The 21,502-nt window shown below is 41.3% G+C and overlaps 1 protein-coding gene across 1 annotated transcript in view; it reads left to right on the top strand.

The window, feature by feature from the left end:
* Arp3 (Actin-related protein 3) overlaps positions 1–21,502 on the top strand; it is a 197,927-nt gene that overhangs the window by 126,004 nt on the left and 50,421 nt on the right. The window contains exon 6 of the mRNA XM_076199005.1: positions 14,687–14,859. Within this exon, the coding sequence (XP_076055120.1) occupies positions 14,687–14,859 (173 nt within the window). The remainder of the gene's footprint in view (positions 1–14,686; positions 14,860–21,502) is intronic.

Genomic DNA, 21,502 nt, shown 5'->3' with positions numbered 1-21,502 from the left:
AAGCCTTTGACTCACTTGAACGCCTTTATTAGATCACCCCGCGCTCTGCATCTTTCCAAAGATTGTAAGTTAAGGTGCCTAACCTTCTCTTTGTAAGGTAAATTTCTGAGCCCATGTATCATTTTGGTCATTCACCTCTGTACTGATTCTAGTGAATTGATGTCCATTCCATAAGTATTGTGATGCATCATACATAAGGCACCCGATGTTGCGCTTAATAATTTGGCTCATACTGGAGTGGTTAATAAGTAGATTAAAAAAAAAAAAATCCAGAGGAATTCTACCAAAAGTGTTTGTGGAAGCTATCATTACAGGTAAAATTATTTCTGGTGAAACAAAAAAAAAAATTGTGTCTGGAGGCATAATAGGATATTGCAGGTAAATGAATAAGAAATTAGTGATCGTAAGAATCACCCCTATTTCACGGTATTAATATAATGCTTACCTTCTTACAGATGCTGGACATGTATTCCCTTTTTAATATTAAAATTGCAAGATAAATCCACAGTGGGAAGGAGTCAGGGAGATACTCATGTATATATATACAGGTAAACGTCGACTTACGATGGCATTAGGTTTCGATAGAGCCATCGTAAGATGATCTCATCGTAAGTCGATCCCCACTCTGTTCCGTGGTCACTGTACCTAGCCTACCTGTATATTAACCACCAGAGATACTGAATATAGCCTATTAAACATGTACAGTAGTTTATTTAATTATTTTTATCCTTTTTACCATATTCAAACACTATAATATGTATTTTCAGTACGGGACTTAAATCTCGCGGGCAGCAGCCAATGCCAGCCGTACGACGTGACGTAATAATACTCGCATCATAAAATATAGTCACCGCTTATATCGATCGTTCTCTCTTTCACCCGCGAATTTTGAAAACCACAGAGAATGAATCATTTGAGAGAATGTAAAAACACAGGGGCGACTACAATAAATATAATCAAGACGCCGATATGGCAGCGTCGCGAATCCACTTGCTCCTCATGACGCATACGTGTGCGGCACCGTATGGAAGGGGTTAAATTATCATATCGTCGTCGTCATCGTAAAGTCGAACAATCGTAAGTCGCGGCCATCGTAAGTCGACGTTTACCTGTATTTATATACATATATATTTATATTTATGTATTTACCTACCTAGTTGTATTTTACAGGACAAGAGCTATGCTTATAGGGACCTGTTTTCGTATGTCTCTGCATCTAGGTTGTTCTTAAAATCTTGTATATTTTTGTCACTCACTGTTTCCCTGTTTAGTTTGTTCCAGACATCAATCAGTCTGTGTGGAAAGCTATTCTTTTTCAAATATCTAGTAACTGTCCTCTTGTTTCTCTTCTGTCCCATTTTAATAAGTCATCTCTATCAAGAACTTCCATCTCTTTCATAATTCTGTAAATAGTCAGCAAATTGCCTCTTTTTCTTCTCTGTTCCAGTGTTGATAGATGTAATTCATCTAATCTTTGTTCGCATGTCAAACTTGAGTGTAGGTGCCATTTTTGTCGCTACTCTTTTTTTTTTTTTTTTTTGTGTGCTAGGTGCACATAGTGTTCCAGCATACTCCAATTTGGGTCTTATCAGTGTGTCAACTATTTTCTTTACCTTTTCTACATCCGTCTAGTCAAAGGCCACTTTCATTGATCTTACATATACCAAAGGCTTTTTCCCCCTTTCAAGGGAGGTAGCCAAAAAGAAAAAGGCATAAAAACCATTCCCACCCATTCCATCCCTAATACACTCCACTTCCTTCCACCCTCTACCCTCCCTCTTATCTTGGCACCTCCCGGATGACTGGTCATCCCTGCACCTTGTCCACTGCCCTGGGTCAGAGTCAGTGTCGCAAGATACAGCACATCCACAGCAAGGCCGCTTCATTAAATTGGCAACCCTCCCCCCCTCTCCGTCCCCTCATGCAGAAAAGGAAAAGATGTGGAGAAATCCCTTAGGGCTGTGTCAAATTTTTCTCGCACATACTACCTCACCCCCCATACCCCCATCCATTCCACATCATTCATCACAACATCATCCATATACAACCATTCTCCATTCACCCCTATCTTCTGTCCTCTCCCATCCTTCCTCAACAGACATTCCCCTCTTCCCCAAAGCCCCTTTCACCCCATCCATCCATCTCATCCAAGGTCGCCCCCTCATGTTCACTCCCTCCACATCTGCCTTCCATACCTCTTTTACCAGCCTTCACTCAGTCTTTCCATATGTCCAAACCATCCCAATACTCTTTCATCCACCCTATCTCCCAACTCCCTTACCACTATACACCCTTCATAGACAGTCAGACAAAACTCATAATGCATAGTCTCAAGCACTCATCTGCCTGTGGCCCTGATAACATAAGCAACATCCACCTAAAACACATTGGACCACAAGGTATACACGCACTCACAAACATTGCAAACTACAGCTATTCACACAACACAATACCCGACATCTGGAAGCATGGTAAAATAATCACCATTCCAAAACCGAACAAAGACCCAACAATCCCAACATCGCACCGCCCAATCACACTTCTCTGCACCCCCTCTAAAGTCATTGAACGCCTAATACTTAAACTTGTCACACCATATATTCCCCTTGCTGACTCACAACACGGTTTTAGGCCACTACACTCCACAAACACTCTTCTGACAAACCTCACACAAAGAATTTTAGATGGCATCAATTCAGATAGGCCCCACCACAGAACACTTCTTATAACATTGGACATTAGTAAAGCTTTTGATGCTATCCCCCGCCACAACCTAACAAATAAAATATATAACACAGACATGCACAATAACACCAAAAGATGGCTGGCCAATTATCTGGCAGGCAGGAATGCTCATGTGTCATATAATGGCCAATCATCGCCCATCAGAAACATTAAGAACGGAGTACCACAGGGCTCAGTTCTATCCCCCACATTATTCAATCTATACATGCATGACTTACCCACGCCAGACACCTCAGAAATACAAATCTCTTCCTACGCAGACGACATAACAATCACATGCACACATCGTAACACAGACAAAGCTGCAGAAATAATCCAGCCTTACCTTGACACACTCAATACATGGTTCATCACAAACAGACTCAAAATAGCTCCAACCAAATCTACAGCAACACTTCTCACCAACTGGACAAAAGAACACAAATACATACCTCATCTCTACATCAACAACACTCTAATACCACACACAAACACACCGAAAATTCTTGGTGTAACATACGATACATCCATGTCTTTCAAACAACACCTCACAAACATAAAAAACAAATGCACACCTAGACTTAACGCACTTAAGTCAATCACTGGAACAACATTTGGACAAAACAAAGAAACTAATATAACAATATACAAACAATGCATACGCTCAGTGATGAATTATGCGAGTCCTGCATGGGCTCCTAATCTCAGCGAGACACACCACAACACCCTTCAAATCATACAAAACATAGCCCTAAAAACAATTACAGGCTGCACAAATACATCACCTACAGACCATTTACACCATGAAACAAAAGTCCTCAAAGTCAAGGACCACCTCGACATGAGAGGCACACAAACACTTGCTGCAGCCACCACAAACACATCACACCCGCTACACTACATAGCAGAACACCCACACACACCAAGAAACATTAAAACTACACCCAAAGACCTTTATTAAACACAGATACTCTCTTCTCTTCCTCCACAACCACCAAATACCAGCCTCCGGAAACATATTCATAATCATATCACTCACCGCTCCATTAACACACTGAAAGACAACACACTGCTGCATGCCAGACCCCCTGATATCCACCCTTCTGAATCCTCTCTCCCACGTAAGGACAGAGTCCACTTGGCCAGACTGCGATGCGGTCACCACCCAGCACTTCTAAGCTACCAGAAGAGGCTGGACGACCGTGTTGTGAACAGCTGCCCAGGATGTAACACTTCACCCCATACCATACAACACATAATGGAAGACTGCATTATACACAATCATGCACGCAAACAACACAACATACACTCTATAAAGGATTTGTGGGAAAACCCAGTTTCGGCTGTGGCCTTCCTTGGGGAGACGGGACTGCTCGGACAGACAGTCTAGGGAACGACAACAACTCCCTTACCACCACTGTTCTCCTCCTCACCTCCTCATTTTTCACTCTATCCAGCCTAGTAATCCTCATCATACTTCTCAAACACCTCATCTCAAACACATTCAAACTCCTTCTCTCTTCCTCTCTTATGTTCCATGTTTCTGCCCCATACAGTACTGTTGACACAATCACTCCTTCATACAATCTCCTCTTAGCCCCCATTCCCAAATGTCTATTCCTCATTACACTTTTTAATCCACCAAGGCATTTGCTCACTTCTCTCAATCTACATTCTACCTACACCTCCACTCCACCTTTTCCTGCCACATTTGCACCCAAGTATCTAAAACTATCCACTTCCTCCAGTTGCTCTCCCTTAATGCTCACTTCCAGTCTGCTGCCACTTTCACCCCTTGTACATCTCATCACCTTACTTTTACCCACATTTATCTTCAACTTTCTTCTTTCACACACTCTCCCAAACAGTCACCAACTTCCTCAATCCCTCCTCCGATCCTGCTACAAGCGCAGTGTCATCCGCAAACAACAGCTGGCTCACCTCCCACTTTTCTCCATTTTCTTTAACCATCTCCAATCCCTGACCTACCACCCTTGCATTTACCTCTTGCACCACCCTATCCATGTATAAGTTGGACAGCCAGGGCCGACATAACACATCCCTGATGAAGTCCCACCTTTACCTCGAACCAATCACTCTCTCCATTTCTAATGCTGACATATGCTCTCATAAAAACTCCTGACAGCTCCTAGAAGCTTTCCTCCTATGCCATATATCTGCAAAACCTCCCACAGTGCCTTCCTGTCTACCCTATCATAAGCCTTTTCCAGATCCACAAAAGCCCAAAAAACATACTTACCTTTTCCTATGGCTTTCTCAAATATGTCTTACCACAAAAATCTGATCTATGCAACCTCTACCTGTCCTAAATCCACACTGTTCCTCACCAATTACTCCCCCTGTTCCTCTCCTAATCCTCTCAATCAAGATCCTCCCATAAGCCTTCCCAACTACTCTTAACCACTTCACTATGGGCCAAAATCTCGCGGGCAGCATTAGATGCCAGACGTACGATGTTTTGTCATAATACTCGCATCATAAAAAATAGTCACCACTTATATCGATCGTTCTCTCTTTCACCCGTGAATTTTGATAACCATAGAAAATGTGATGAAGACAGTTTAGAGAGTATGTCATTATGCAGGGGCAACTACAATAAATATAATCAAGACGCTGATATGGCAGCCTCGCGTATCCACTTGCTTCTCATGCCGCCTACGTAGGCGGCACCATATGGAAGAGGTTAACAAGCTAATCCCTCTGAAACTACTACATTCACACTTGTCCCCTTTTCCCTTGTAAAGTGGAACTATACAGGCACTCCTCCAGTCCTCTGGCACTCTACCCTCTCTCCAACAAACATTAAATAACCTCACCAGCCAGTCAACCATCACTGTACCTCCTTTTTTTTTTAGACATTCTGCATGGCATCCATCCAGACCAGGTGCCTTACCTGCTTTCATCATCTTAACAACGGCCTTCACTTCATCCTTCCTTATTTCTCCTCCATTTTCCTCACTCATCACAGTCATTTTCTTAGCACTTCCCACTGCAACTATCTTTCCCTCACTATCCTCCACATTTAGTAACTCCCTAAAGTACTCTCCCCACCTTCCCTTTCCTGCCTTCTCTTCCATTAACCCCTTCCATACGGTGCCGCACACGTAGGCGTCATGGGGAGCGAGTGTATTCGCGAGGCTGCCATATCGGCGTCTTGATTATATTTATTGTAGTCGCCCCTTTGTTTTTACATTCTCTCAAATGTGCCCTGAATCCCATTCTCTGTGACTTTCAAAATTCGCGGGTGAAAGAGAGAACGATCGATATAAGCGGTGACTATATTTTATGATGCGAGTATTATTACGACACGTACGGCTGGCATTGGCTGCTGCCACCGAGATCTAAGTCCATGACGCCTACGTGTGCGGCACCGTATGGAAGGGGTTAACATCTCTCCATCTTCACCTTTTACCTTTTCTTCTCCACTTGATTTGTCTCCTCTTCCTCTCTTAATTTCTTTCCAAAACATATTTTTATTACTTTCAAAATAATCTTAAGTTAAAAGTCTCTCCAAATAATTTATTGACATGTTTATCAGGTGTCAAGTCACTTGAGATAATCATTCCCAGGTCCCTTTCTGAGTCGACTTTTTTTTTTACTTCCTTGGTACCAATTTTATATTGAACCGATATTCTATTTTTGCTTTTTCCAAATTCCATTATACTACATTTCTTAAGGTTAAAGTTCACTTCACCCCTCTAACTCCATTCCCATATTTTGTCTAGGTCTTCTTGTAGCGATCTGCAGTCTTCTGTGCTTACTCTCTTGAGTAATTTAGTATCATCAGCAAAGAATTTCATGTAACACTTCACTCCCTCATCCAAATCATTTATGTATATGGCAAACATTAAAGGAGCCAATACAGAGCCTTGCGGGATGCCATTTATCACATCTTCCCAGTTCGAGTATTTGTCTCTTAAGTACCACTCTTATTTTTCTCCCACTAGAAAAATCTTTCATCCATTCCAGTAGCTCACCTTGTATTCCTCCTATTATTTCAATTTTTCTTATTAGCTTTTTATGTGGTACTTCAAATCAAGTAGAGAAGAAAAGGTAAAAGGTGCACCCTTACCTCGAACCACTCACCCTCTCCCTTTCCCTTTCCAATCCCGAACCATGCTCCACTACTCTCGTAAAAACTCTTGACAGCTCCTAGAAGCTTTCCTCCCATCCCGCACATCCGCAAAACCTCCCACAGTGCCTTCCTGTCTACCCTGTCGTAAGCCTTTTCCAGATCCATAAAAGCCCAAAAAACATCCTTCCCCCTTCCTATAGCTTTCTCACACATCTGTCTTTCCACAACCTCCACCCATCCTAAATCCACACTGTTCCTCACGAATTACTCCCTCTGTTCCTCTCCTAATCCTCTCAATCAAGACCCCCCCACAAGCCCAAATACACTCAACAAGCTAATCCCTCCGGAACTACTACACTCGCACTTGTCCCCCCTTCCCTTGTAAAGTGGAACTATACAGGCACTCCTCCACTCCTCCGGTACTCTACCCTCTCTCCAGCAAACATTAAACAACCTCACCAGCCAGTCCACCATCACTGTACCTCCTTTCTTTAGACATTTTGCATGGCATCCATCCAGACCAGGTGCCTTACCTGCTCTCATCATCTTAACCACTTCACTCCGGGCCAAAATCTCACGGGCAGCATGAGCTGCCAGAAGTACAATGTTTTCGTCATAATATTCACATCATAAAAAATAGTCACCGCTTATATCGATCATTCTCTCTTTCTCCCGTAAATTTTGATAACCATAGAAAATGTGATGAAGACAGTTTAGAGAGTATGTCATTATGCAGGGGCAACTACAATAAATATAATCAAGACGCTGATATGGCAGCCTCGCATATCCACTTGCTCCTCATGCCGCCTACGTATGCGGCACCGTATGGAAGAGGTTAACAGCTGCTTTCACTTCATCCTTCCTTATTTCTCCTCCATTTTCCTCACTCATCACAGTCATTTTCTTAGCATTTCCCACTGCAACTATCTTTCCCTCCCTATCCTCCTTCACATTTAGCAACTTCCTAAAATATTCTGCCCATCTTCCCCTTACTCTCTCTTCCGTTATCATCTCTCCATCTGCACCTTTTACCTTTTCTTCTCTACTTTATTTGCATCCTCTTCCTCTCTTAATTTCTTTCCAAAACATCGTTTTATTACTTTCAATATTTTCTGACATACTCTTACCCCATTTCACATCTGCTCTCCTCTTTGCCTCCTTTACATTGTGCTTTGTGGTTTGTATTTACCTAGTTGTATTTTGCTGGAAGAGGGCTTTGCTCATAGTGACCCCCAATTGTATTTTTCCTCATCCAGTATTTTCTTAAAGTCATGTATACTTTTAGCACTCGCTGTTTCCTCATTCAGTTTGTTCCAGATATCTATCACTCCTTGTGGGAAGCTATTCTTTTTTCAGATCTCTTCTGTAACTGCCCTTCTTAAGTTTCTTCTCGTGTCTTCTTGTATTTCTTCTGTCCCATTTTAGTAGGTCATCTCTATCAAGAATTTCCATCCCTTTCATAATTCTGTAGATGGTTAGCAAATTACCTCTTTCTCTTCTTTGTTCAAAGGGTTGGTAAATTTAATTTAGCCAATATTTGTTCATATGCCAAGTTGCAAAGTGTTGGAGCCATCTTTGTCGTTCCTCTTTGAATTTTTTTTTTTTTTTTTTTTTTTTTTTTCTTTTCTTTTCTTTTTTTCTATTTAGAACAAGGTGTCCATAGTGATGCTGCGTATTCCAATTTTGGTATTATAAGTGTAACTAGTATGTACTTTACCATTTCTTCATCCATGTAGTCAAAGGCCACTTTCATTGATCTTGATAAGTTAAAAGTTTTTCCAACTAATTTGTAGACATGTTTTTTGGTGTCATGTAATTTGAGATAGTTATTCCTAGGTCCCTTTCTGAGTTTACTTTTTTTTAACTTCCTTCATACCAATTTTATATTGACCCGATATTCTATTTTTGCTTTTACCATATTCCATGATACTACATTTCTTGTTTTTGAAGTTTACTTCACTCTTCTGACTCCATTTCCAGACTTTGTCCAGGTCTTCTTGAAAAGATTTGCAGTCTTCCTCTGTACTTATTCTCTTTAATATTTTCACATCATCTACAAAGAAGTTCATATAACATTCCCTGCCTTCCTCCATATAATTTATATTAATAGCAAACATTATTGGAGCCAATACAGAGCCCTAGGGGACTCAGCTTATCTTATCTTCCGAATTTGAGTTCTTGTCTCTTAGTATCACAGTAATTTTTCTTCCATTCAAGAAATCTTTCATCCATTCCAATAATTTTCCTTGTATTCCACCTATTATTTCAATTTTTCTTAGCTTTTTGTGTGGTACTTAGTCAGAAGCCTTTTGTAAATCCAAGAAAGCACAATCTGCCCATCTGTCTCTTGTATTATTTCTATTAATCTTGAGTATTGGCTGCTTGTTACTGTGGCAAAGTAGCATGCAGTCGATACTTTAGGGTCTATATGGGGCACCCCTACGGACCAGAGCCACACATCATTTTGTCTATGATAGAAGAAATTCTGTTCATAGAGAAATGATGACACTTTTATACTACAACTGTCCCTCCGTTATGCTGTCCCCCAACCCCTTGTTGCTGTCCTGTACCATTTCTCTGAGTATTCTCTTTCTGTGATGGGGGAATTCCCTGTGGTGGGGGGAAAGAATACTGCCACCAAGTATCCCACTTGGATCGTAAGAGGCGAAAAGAAAGGGACGGGGAGAGGGACTAGGCATCCTTCTCCCTGTAGCCCCACGGGGCATATAACCTAAAAAGAAAAGTGAAGGCATAAAGGGTGCTGGAGGGCCTCAGGCCAGCACCCTAAGGTTTGGGTCTTTTAATGTGCGTGGATGTGGTACAGATGAGAGTAAAAGGGAAGATATAGGTAGTATGTTTGTGAGAAGAAAGATGGATGTGTTGGCTTTGAGTGAGACTAAGTTGAAAGGGAAGGGTGAGTGTAAGTTTGGGAGTGTAAGTGGGAGGTTATCAGGAGTGAAGAGAGGGCGAGGGAGGGAAGGGGTGGCTATTCTAGTAAGTGAGGAGATAGGTAAACAGGTAGTGGAGTGGAAGGAGGTTTCCTCAAGGATAATGTGGATGAAGGTGAAACTGGGAAAGGAGATGTGGGTCTTTGTAAGTACATATGGGCCTGGCAGTGAGAAGAGCGTGGAAGAAAGGGAGGCCTTTTGGATAGATTTAAATGAGTGCATAGAGGGTTTAGGAAGAAATGTCAATGTAATAGTACTGGGAGACCTTAATGCTAGGGTGGGAAATGGTCCAATCGATGGAGTGGTTGGGAAATGTGGAGTTCCAGGAAAGAATCGTAGTGGAGATTTGATGGTGGAAATGTGTCTAGAAAGAGAGTTGATGATAGCAAATACAGTGTTTCGGAAGAAAGTCAAGCATAAGTACACATGGGAGAGGGGGGTGGAATAAGGGTGGTAGATAGGGCGCTAATGGATTATGTAGTGGTAAATAGGATTATGATAGGAAGAGTTAAGGATGTACATGTGCTAAGGGGAGAGGGTGGGGGAATATCAGATCATATTTTGGTGGAAGGTAAGCTGAGAGTGGAGGATAGATGGAAAAAGAGGAAAGGGACAAAAGGTAGGGAGGTTCTTAGAGTGAACTCCTTGAATGAAAAGGAAAAGGAGAAGGAGTACAAAAAGAAGCTGAAGGAGGAGTGGGAAGGAGTAAAGGATGGAGCAGAGATGGGTGTGGAGGAGGAATGGGGATGGTTCAAGGAGGGAGTCTTAAAGTGCAAGGATGGTGTGTGGAACAAGAAGGACAGGGGGAAATAGAAGAAAGGGTAGTGAATGGTGGGATGAGGAAACAAAGAAGGTTGTAGAAGAGAAGAAGCGAGCATTCACAGATTGGTTACAAAAGAGGACGGGGGAGTCATATTAGACGTACAAAGAAAAGAAAAGAGAAGTAAAGCAAAAGGTAAAGGAGGCAAAGAGGAGAGCAGATGTGAAATGGGGTAGGAGTATGACAGAAAATTTTGAAAGTAATAAAAAGATGTTTTGGAAAGAAATTAAGAGAGGAAGAGGAGGCGAATCAAGTAGGGAAGAAAAGGTAAAAGGTACAGATGGAGAGATGATAATGGAAGAGATGGCAGTAAGGGGAAGATGGGCAGAATATTTTAGGGAGTTGCTAAATGTGAAGGAGGATAGGGAAGGAAAGATAGCTGCAGTGGGAAATGAGAAGAAAATGAGAGTGATGAGTGAGGAGAATGGAGGAGAAATAAGGAAGGATGAGGTGAAGGCAGTTGTAAAGATGATGAAAGCAGGTAAGGCACCTGGTCTAGATGGATGCCATGCAGAATGTCTGAAAAAGGGAGGTTCAGTGATGGTGGACTGGTTGGTGAGGTTATTTAATGTTTGCTGGAGAGAGGGTAGAGTACCGGAGGACTGGAGAAGTGCCTGTATAGTTCCTCTTTACAAGGGAAAAGGGGACAAGTGTGAATGTAGTAGTTTCAGAGGGATTAGCCTGTTAAGTGTAGTAGAGAAAGCTTATGGGAGGATCTTAATTGAGAGGATTAGGAGAGGAACAGGAGTAATTGGTGAGGAACAGTGTGGATTTAGGACAGGTAGAGGTTGTGTAGATCAGATCTTTGTGGTAAGACAGATATGTGAGAAAGCTATAGGAAAGGGGAAGGATGTTTTTTGGGCTTTTATGGATCTGGAAAAGGCTTATGATAGGGTAGACAGAAAGGCACTGTGGGAGGTTATGCAGATATATGGGATAGGAGGAAAGCTTTTGGGAGCTGTCAAGAGTTTTTATGAGAGTAGTAGAGCTTGTGTCAGGATTAGAAATGGAGAGAGTGAGTGGTTTGAAGTAAAGGTGGGACTTCGTCAAGGATGCGTTATGTCGCCCTGGCTGTTCAACTTGTACATGGATGGGGTGGTGCGAGAGGTGAATGCTAGGGTAGTGGGTCAGGGATTGGAGATGGTTAAAGAAAATGGAGAAAAGTGGGAGGTGAGCCAGCTGTTGTTTGCGTACGACACTGCGCTTGTGGCAGGGTCAGAGGAGGGATTGAGGAAGCTGGTGGCAGAGTTTGGGAGAGTATGTGATAGAAGAAAGCTAAAGATAAATGTGGGTAAAAGTAAGGTGATGAGATGTACAAGGGGTGAAAGTGGCAGTAGACTGGAAGTGAACATTAAGGGAGAGCGACTGGAGGAAGTGGATAGTTTTAGATACTTGGGTGCAAGTGTAGCAGGAAAAGGTGGAGGTAGAATGTAGATTGAGAGAAGCGAGTAAATGCCTTGGTGGATTAAAGTGTGTAATGAGGAATAGACATTTGGGAATGGATGCGAAGAGGAGACTGTATGAAGGAGTGATTGTGCCAACAGCACTGTATGGGGCAGAAACATGGAACATAAGAGAAGAAGAGAGAAGGAGTTTGAATGTGTTTGAGATGAGGTGTCTGAGAAGTATGATGGGGGTTACTAGGCTAGATAGAGTGAGAAATGAGGAGGTGAGGAGGAGAACAGGGGTGAAAAAGGATTTGGGAGATAGGGTTGATGAAAGAATATTAGGATGGTTTGGACACATGGAAAGAATGAGTGAAGAAAGACTAGTAAAAGAGGTATGGAAGGCAGATGTGGAGGGAGTGAACATGAGGGGACGTCCTAGGATGAGGTGGATGGATGGGGTGAAGGGGGCTTTGGGGAAGAGGGGAATGTCTGTTGAGGAAGGAAGGGAGAGGACGGAAGACAGAGGTGAGTGGAGAATGGTTGTATATGGATGATGTTGTGATTGCATGATGAGGAATGGGCGGGGGGTGGGGTAGTATGTGTGAGTAAATTTTGACGCAGCCCGAAGGGATTTCTCCCCGTCCTCTCCTTATATGCAAGGGGGGGTTGCCGATTAAATGAAGCGGCCTTGCTGTGGATGTGCTGTGTCTTGCGACACTGCTTCTGACCCAGGGTGGTGGGCAGGGTGCAGGGATGACCCGTAATCCAGGAGGTGCTCAGATGGGAGGGGTGTGGAGTGTATTTGGGGATGAAATGGGTGGGAGTGTTTTTATGCCTTTCCCTTTTTGGCTACCTCCCTTGGAAGGGGGAAAAAGCCTTGGTATATGTATGTATGTATGTAAAAGCATTAAGTTTGTGGTACATGATATTCCATTTCTAAAACCAAAATTTTTAGAATTTAGTATATTGTTCTCTTCCAAGTGTTTAAACCATTTATTTTTGATAACTTTTCGCATATTTTTGCAATTGTGCTTGTAAGGGATACCGGTCTATAGTTTGTCCGGGTCTTCTTGAAAAGTTTTGCAGTCTTCCTCAGCACTTACTCTCTTTAATAGTTTCGCATCATCTGCAAAGAAGTTCATATAACATTCCACGACTTCTTCCATATCATTTATATACAGTAAACTCGCGCTTATCCGAACGCGTTTTAACCGAATAATCGCATTAACCGAACATTTTCTCAATACGGTAGTCATCGCTTTAACCGAACGTATTTGGATCTCAACCGAGCATTCAAACACCCCGCCGCCTCTTCCGCCACCCCTGTGCCACCCGCAAGCTTCACCAAGTGCTCACACAGTGGCAGTACACTCCATGTTTACACCTGATCGGCTGTTTGGCAGTACAGTACATACATTCGTGAGTCCTCTCGGTGACGATACAGTATCACAAGCTCTCCTTAAACATTTTCTCTTTATACTCTATAGAATATGTTTATGAACTATTATAAGCAATTCCATGTGTATGTTAAGTTTACAGGTACGAATATTGCAGCTGACATTACCGCTCAAAACTCTACGGGAATGAAACATACAAAGTCGGATTAACCGAACATTTCGGTTAATCGGACATTTCTAATCCCCCTTGGAGTTCGGATAAGTGGAAGTTTACTGTAAATAGCAAACATTATCGGAGCCAATACAGAGCCTTGGGGGACTCCGCTTATCATATCTTCTGAATTTGAGTTCTTGTCTCTAAGTACCACAGTAATTTTTCTTCCATTCAAGGAATCTTTCATCCATTCCAATAATTTTCCTTGTATTCCACCTATTACTTCAATTTTTCTTAGTAGCTTTTTGTGTGGTACTTAGAAGCCTTTTGCAAGTCCAAGAAAGCACAATCTGCCCATCTGTCTCTTGTATTATTTCTATTAATCTTGAGTAAAAGCATTAAGTTTGTGGTACATGATATTCCACTTCTAAAACCAAAATATTTAGGATTTAGTATACTGTTCTCTTCCAAGTGTTTAAACCATTTATTTTTTATAACTTTTTTGCACATTTTTGCTACTGTGCTTGTAAGGGATACTGGCCTATAGTTTGTTGGATTTTCTTTCTCTCCTCTTTTGTATATTGGTACAATATTTGCATTTTTCCAATCTTGTAATTGAAGACAATTATCTTGTGTATTTTGCCTTAGTTCATCTATACATTCTTTCAGTATGCAGTTCGCAATTCCATCCGACCCGTATGACTTTCTGACATCATGGTTCTTTATTTGGTCCCTTATTTCTTTCTCTGTCACCATTATTTCTTTTATTTCAGAGGATCTTGCTCACTGTCCTTCATCACAAAATTGTGAGCTTTCAATTGTAAATATAGACTTAAAATGCCTAGTCATTACTTCAGCCATTTCCATATCTTCTATATATTCTTTATTTCCTTTGCACAGTTTCACTATTTTGTGTTATCTTTTAGTTTGTCATTTACGTATCTGTAAAATAGTTTAGGTAGGTGTTTGTATTTATCCATCATATCGTTTTCGTAGTAGATAAAAGCAAAGACCAACCTAAACTGTGTGTGTGTGTCTACATATCTATTTGTGTGTATGTATCCTTCATTTACTTAGTTTTTATCTTAATAAAGTATTCATCAAATGAGAATAAACAGGCTGTAACTGACACATGTTTACTTCCTATTTTGCCTTCTAGAAAAGTTCAGTTACATCTGCCCAGACATTGCCAAAGAGTTCAACAAGTATGACAGTGACCCAGTTAAATGGATCAAGAAGTATGATGGCCTTAACCCCATGAACAACCAAACTTTCAGCATAGATATTGGATATGAAAGATTTTTAGGCCCAGAAATTTTTTTCCATCCAGAGGTAAGTTTCCTGGAAAAAATAAAGTTTTATACAAGCTTTTGAGCTCCTTTTTCAATTTTGTTTAGATTCTTCTTGTCTGACTTTTGGAGTAGTATTCTATCCCTTATAATCATCACTGCTATTTTCATAATGAAATATATGAATTTTTTAATTCCTTTTTCTTGATGGTGATATATGTATATATGTTGTATGTGTACATATATATATATATGTATATATATATGTATATATATGTGTATATATATATATATATATATATGTATATATATATATATATATTATATATATATATATATATACCATATTTTTCGTACCATAAGGCGCACCCGTAATTTGCTATTCCCCGTCCTTACATAAGGTGCACCTGACCATAAGGTGCACCTGGTCTCGTCATTGGATAATCATGCATATGTGAGTGCATTCAGAACTGAACATTTTCGTTGTTGAATGAGAAAAATCGGTTGGGATTTAGCAAAATTACAAAAATAAATGATATATTTTTTTATTTTGGTCAGTGAAATCAGACCACCTCCATGGACGGTCTGCCCTGCCAATACCCCTAAAAAACAACATAAACACGTTACGGAATTGTGGGGAATAAAACCAACATTAGCAGTTTTATTCCCGGAATTCTCTATTCACTTAAAAACACAAGATTACAAATGAAGGTAAATTTTTAGTTTCGACCATGGGCGCAATATAGCAATAGAAAATTAATTATTAATTTTGTAAATTATAATGTATCAACGTAATATGCAATTTTGTGAGCGGAAATAAAAAACAAAAAAGGTGCTTAAACAGATTTCGTAAGTAACGAAGTCATGTCGGACGAATGGTATGCCATGATTGTTATGATAGATGCCGACGTCGAAGAAATGAAAGGGTGATAAATTTGTCTAACCTAACCTAACCTAACCTAACCTGTGTTTAATAAATCATTTCCTGCAAATTAAATGTCATCCGGCTCGTCCTCGTTGTCGTCGTCGTGAGAGATGTTGGCATCCCGATCCTATGCTACCGACTTTGTTCATTAGCATATTTGCTTGTAGCAAGGTATTTTTTATTTTCATTTCCGCCCACAAAATTCCATATTACATTGATACATTTTAATTTATAAAGATAATAATTAATTTTATATTGCTATATTGTGCCCATGGTCGAAACTAAAAAAAATATCCAAATGACTACAGTCTGAGTGGAGCGAGACTAGACCAATGCAAAATGGCTGTCTGTGTTGTGGACGCTATCATGTCATAGCCATGATAGTGTGAATGAATGCGGTGGCATGGACTCGAAAACTGTCGACGTTTTCTCAATTTTCTTGTCAAGATACATTCATCTTGGTTATAACTTTTGCTAGGCCTATGCACTGTCGCCGTCGGCAGGCTAGCTACGAAACGTGTCAAAGTAGTACGTCACTGTCCTAGGCATTTTTTTGCACTGAAGCCACACATAAGGCGCACAACACGATTTTGGCTGATTTTAAGGATTTTGCCCGATTTTAAGGATTTTGCCCGCGCCTTATGGTCCGGAAAATACGGTACACACACACACACACACACACACATGTACCAAAGGCTTTTTTCCCCATACAAGGGAGGTAGCCAAAAAACAAAGGCATAAACCACTCCCACCCATTCCATCCCCAACATACTCCACTCCCCTCTACCCTCTTCCCTCCCTCTTATCTTGGCACCTCCTTGATAATGAGTCATCCTGCATCTTGTCCACTGCCCTGGGTGTTGCAGTGTTACAAGACACAGCACATCCACAGCAAGGCAGCTTCATTAAATCAGCAACCCCCCTCTCTGTCCCCTCATGCTGCATCAATTTATTTCTCGTACATACTCCCTTATCCCCCATCCCCCACTCACTCCCCCTCATGCATCACAGCATCATCCATACACAACCATTCGCCACTCACCCCTATCTTCTGTCCTTTCCCATTCTTCCTCAACAGACATTCCTCTCTTTCCCAATGCCCCTTTTACACCATCTATCTCATCCTAGGTTGCCCCCTTATGTTCACTCTTTCCACCTCTACCTTGCACACCTCTTTTTACTAGTTTTTTTCACTCATTCTTTCCATGTGTCGAAACCATCCCATTACTCTTTCATCAATCCTATCGCCCAACTAACTTTCCACCCCTGTTCTCCTCACCTTATTTTTCATTGTATCTAGCCTAGTAACCCTTATCATACTTCCTATCATACCTCCCTGTTTGGGGTATTGGCTGCATATTATTGTGGTAAAGTAGCATGCAGCTGATACTTTAGGGTCTATATGGGAATCCCCCTGCAGACCAGAGCCACACATCATTTTGTCTGCGATAGAGAAAATCTCTGTTCATAGAGAAATTATGACACTTTTATTATACTGTGACTGCCCCTCCATTATGCTGGCTCCCCACCCCTTGTTACTGTCATGTACCATTTTTCTGAATATTCATTTCCTTTTTGTGCCTAACCCTGTGGTGGGGGGAAAAAATGTTGCCACCAAGTCTTCCCACTTGAGTTGTATGAGACAACAAAAAAACAGGAAGGGGATACGACTAGGAATCCTGCTACCTGTAGCCCTAAAGGGACATTCCTAAAAAAAAGTAAAGGCATAGGTCTAGGAGTTTTCATATATATATATATTTACCTAGTTGTATTATACGGGAAGCGAGCTATGCTCGTGGTGACCCGTCTTTGTATCTTTCAGCATCAAGTTTATTCTTAAAATCATAAATAGTATTTGCACACACTGTTTTTTCATCTAAGTTATTCCATATATCCAGCATTCTGCTTCGCCCCTGTGCTGGTAGATGGCTCTGGGTACATGTTTACATTGTATCAAGACGGGCAGCCATCTTGTGGTTTCTCTGGCCCATCATAATTTTCTTATATTTCACTTCAATGACACACTATTTACATTGTAAAGTAATCATTCCAGGTATCTACGAGCACTCCCCTTCCCATATATCACACCCTAGGTATTCTATAATTGTATCACTGTTAAACCATTTAGTTTTTTTTAAAGTATTTCAGGAGTGCCAATATATGCATGTTGCCACCATGATCAACGTGTGTGTGTGTATTTACCTAGTTGTATCTTACGGGAAGGGGAGCTATGCTAGTGGTGTTCTGCCTTTGTATCTTGCAGTGTCTAGTTTGCTCTTAAATTACATGTATGGTTTTTGCACATACTATTGTTTCATCCAGTTTGTTCCAAGTGTCCATCACTCTATGGAAAACTGTTTTTCTTCAGATCTCTTCTATAACCATCCTTTTTGAGTTTCTTTCCATGTCCTCTTGTGTTTCTCTTGTCCCAATTTAGTAAGTCTTCTCTATCAAGTATTTCTATGCCTTTCATAATTCAATAGATGGTCAGTAGGTTGCCTCTCTCTCTTCTTTGTTCCAAAGTCAGTAACTTCAGTTTAGCCAGTATCTCTTCATATGACAAGTTTGAAAGTGCTGGAGCCATTTTCATGGTTGCTCTCTGTATTCTTTCAATTTTCTTCATAATCTCTTTGGTACTGGGTGACCATAGATACACAGCATACTCCAGTCTAGGCCTTATTAGTGTGGCTATTATTTTTCTAATAATTTCTTCATCCAAATAAGTAAATACGGATCTGGAAAAGGCTTACGACGGGGTAGACAGGAAGGCACTGTGGGAGGTACTGCAGATATATGGGACAGGAGGAAAGCTGTTAAGAGCATTCAAGAGTTTTATGAGAGTAGTAGAGCTTGTGTTAGGATTAGAAATGGAGAGAGTGAATGGTTTGAGGTAAAGGTGGGACTTCGTCAAGAATGTGTTATGTCACCCTGGCTGTTCAATCTTTACATGGATGGGGTGGTGCGAGAGGTGAATGCAAGGGTAGTGGGTCAGGGGTTGGAGATGATTAAAGAAAATTGAGAAAAGTGGGAGGTGAGCCAGTTGTTGTTTAGGGACAACACTGCGCTTGTGGCAGGATCAGAGGAGGGATTGAGGAAGTTAGTGACAGAGTTTGAGAAGGTGTGTGAAAAAAGAAAGCTGAAGATAAATGTGGGTAAAAGTAAGGTGATGAGATGTACAAAGAGAGAGAGTGACAGCAGACTGGAAGTGAGCATTAAGGGTGAAAGACTGGAGGAAGTGGATAGTTTTAGATACTTGGGTGCAAATGTGGCAGGAAAGGGAGGAGTGGGGGTGAAGGTAGAATGTAGATTGAGAGAAGCGAGTAAATGTCTTGGTGGATCCAAAAGTGAAATGAAAAATAGACATCTGGGAATGGATGCTAAGAGGAGGTTATATGAAGGAGTGATTGTGCCAACAGCATTGTACGGGGCAGAAACCTGGAACATGAGAGAGGAAGAAAGAAGGAGTTTGAATGTGTTTGAGATGAAATGTCTGAGAAGTATGTTAGGGGTTACTAGGCTAGATGGAGTGAGAAATGAGGAGGTGAGGAGGAGAACAGGGATGGAAAGGGAACTGGGAGTTAGGGTTGATGAAAGAGTATTAGGATGGTTTGGACACATGGAAAGAATGAGTGAAGAAAGATTAGTAAAAGAAGTGTGGAAGGCAGAGGTGGAAGGAGTGAATATGAGGGGGCATTCTAGGATGAGATGGATGGATGTATATTGAACTGATATTCTTTTTTTACATTTTCCAAACTCCATTATACTATATTTCCCACTTCTGACGCCATTTCCAAACCTTGTTCAGGTCTCTGTAGTGATTCACAGTCTGTTTCGGTTTTCACTTTCCACAACAGTTTAGCATTGTCTGGAAACAAGCTCATGTAACATTGCACATCATCATCCATGTCATTCACATAAATAGCAAACATTATTGGAGCCAATACAGATCCTTGCAGAACTCCACTAATCACCATCCAACCTGAATATTTTTCTCTGAGTACTACTCTCATTTTTCTACCATTAACCACTTCACTACGGGCCAAAATCTCGCGGGCAGCATAAGCTGCCAGACGTACGATGTTTCGTTTTAATACTCGCATCATAAAAAATAGTCACCGCTTATATCGACCGTTCTCTCTTTCACCCATGAATTTTGATAACCATAGAAAATGTGATGAAGACAGTTAGAGAGTATGTCATTATGCAGGGGCAACTACAATAAATATAATCAAGATGCCGATATGGCAGCCTCGCGTATCCACTTGCTCCTCATGCCGCCTACGTAGGTGGCACCGTATGGAAGGGGTTAAGGAAATCTTCTATCCAGTTTAGTAGGTTGCCTTGTATCCCTCCTCATAGATTGGCTACAAATTAGGATAAAGGAATCGTATGAGAGGTACAAAATAAAGAGAAGGGAAGTTAAGCATAAGATAAAGGAAGCAAAGAGGAGAGCAGATGTGAAATGGGGAAAGAGTATGACAGAAAATTTTGAAAGTAATAAAAAGATGTTTTGGAAGGAAATTAAAAGAGGCGAATCAAGTAGAGAAGAAAAGGTAAAAGGTGCCGATGGAGAGATGATAATAGAAGAGAAGGCAGTGAAAGGAAGGTGGGCAGAGTATTTAAGGGAGTTGCTAAATGTGAAGGAGGATAGGGAGAGAAAGGTAGTTGCAGTGGGAAGCGCTAGGAGGAGAAATAGGGAAGGATGAAGTGAAAGCAGCTGTAAAGATGATGAGAGCAGGTAAGGCACCTGGGTTGGATAGATGCCATGAAGAATGTCTGAAGAAAGGAGGTACAGTTATGGTGGACTGGCTGGTGAGGTTATTTAATGTTTGTTTAACCCGCTAAGACCGACGGCCGAAAATTTAGCAATCTCCCAGTACCGCAATTGTCATCAAAAAATCAACTCTTATGAATTACTCTGGAAAAAAATCTGCTGTTAGTAGACATGACAATGCATCATCCTACAAGTTTTTATTGCTCTACTCACCATAGTTGTCTCGGAATAATTACCGAGAGTTGGAGAAGATTGTGGTAGCGGCAACTCTCCGCCTCTCTGGCGGTGGCAAGCAGTGCTGGGTGGACACGATTGGCTTCACAGAATCCCGCTTTGCCCGACCTCGTGCACTAACAACAGGGGTTGTTGATGCCGTTTTTGGCACGTTTATGGTCACCACCAGATGCATAGTTGTAAATAATAGTTTCGTAAATAAGTAAAGACGTAAATACGTAAAAATTCTCGCCGTGACACGATGCGCACGCCTCTCACAAAATTTTGCGGCACACTGGCTGGCGAGAGCAGTTTACTTCCTGCTAGCCTACAGTACTACCATAGGACTACGTCATGGCCAAATATAGCAGTGCTACCAATTTTAGCGCGGTTTTTATTAGCGCTGAAAGTAGCTGCCCCATTTAAGGCCTGTCGGACGTTTGCGATGCAGCCCTATTTAAGGCCTGTCGGTCTTAGCGGGTTAAGAGAGGGTAGAGTACTGGAGGAGTGCCTGTATAGTTCCACTTTACAAGGGAAAGGGGGACAAGTGTGAGTGTAGTAGTTTCAGAGGGATCAGCTTGTTGAGTGTAGTTGGAAAGGCTTATGGGAGGGTCTTGATTGAGAGGATTAGGAGAGGAACAGAGGGAGTAATTGGTGAGGAACAGTGTGGGTTTAGGACAGGTAAGGGTTGTGTAGATTAGATTTTTGAGGTAAGACAGATATGTGAGAAAGCTATAGGAAAAGGTAAGGATGTTTATTTGGCTTTTATGGATC

The sequence above is a fragment of the Oratosquilla oratoria genome, chromosome 15 (genome assembly GCF_046742065.1).
Source record: "Oratosquilla oratoria isolate Oo_2021 chromosome 15, ASM4674206v1, whole genome shotgun sequence".
NCBI classification, from domain to species: Eukaryota; Metazoa; Arthropoda; class Malacostraca; order Stomatopoda; family Squillidae; genus Oratosquilla; species Oratosquilla oratoria.
Note: the sequence above shows the minus strand (reverse complement) of the source record. Positions and strands in the feature narration are given on the sequence as shown.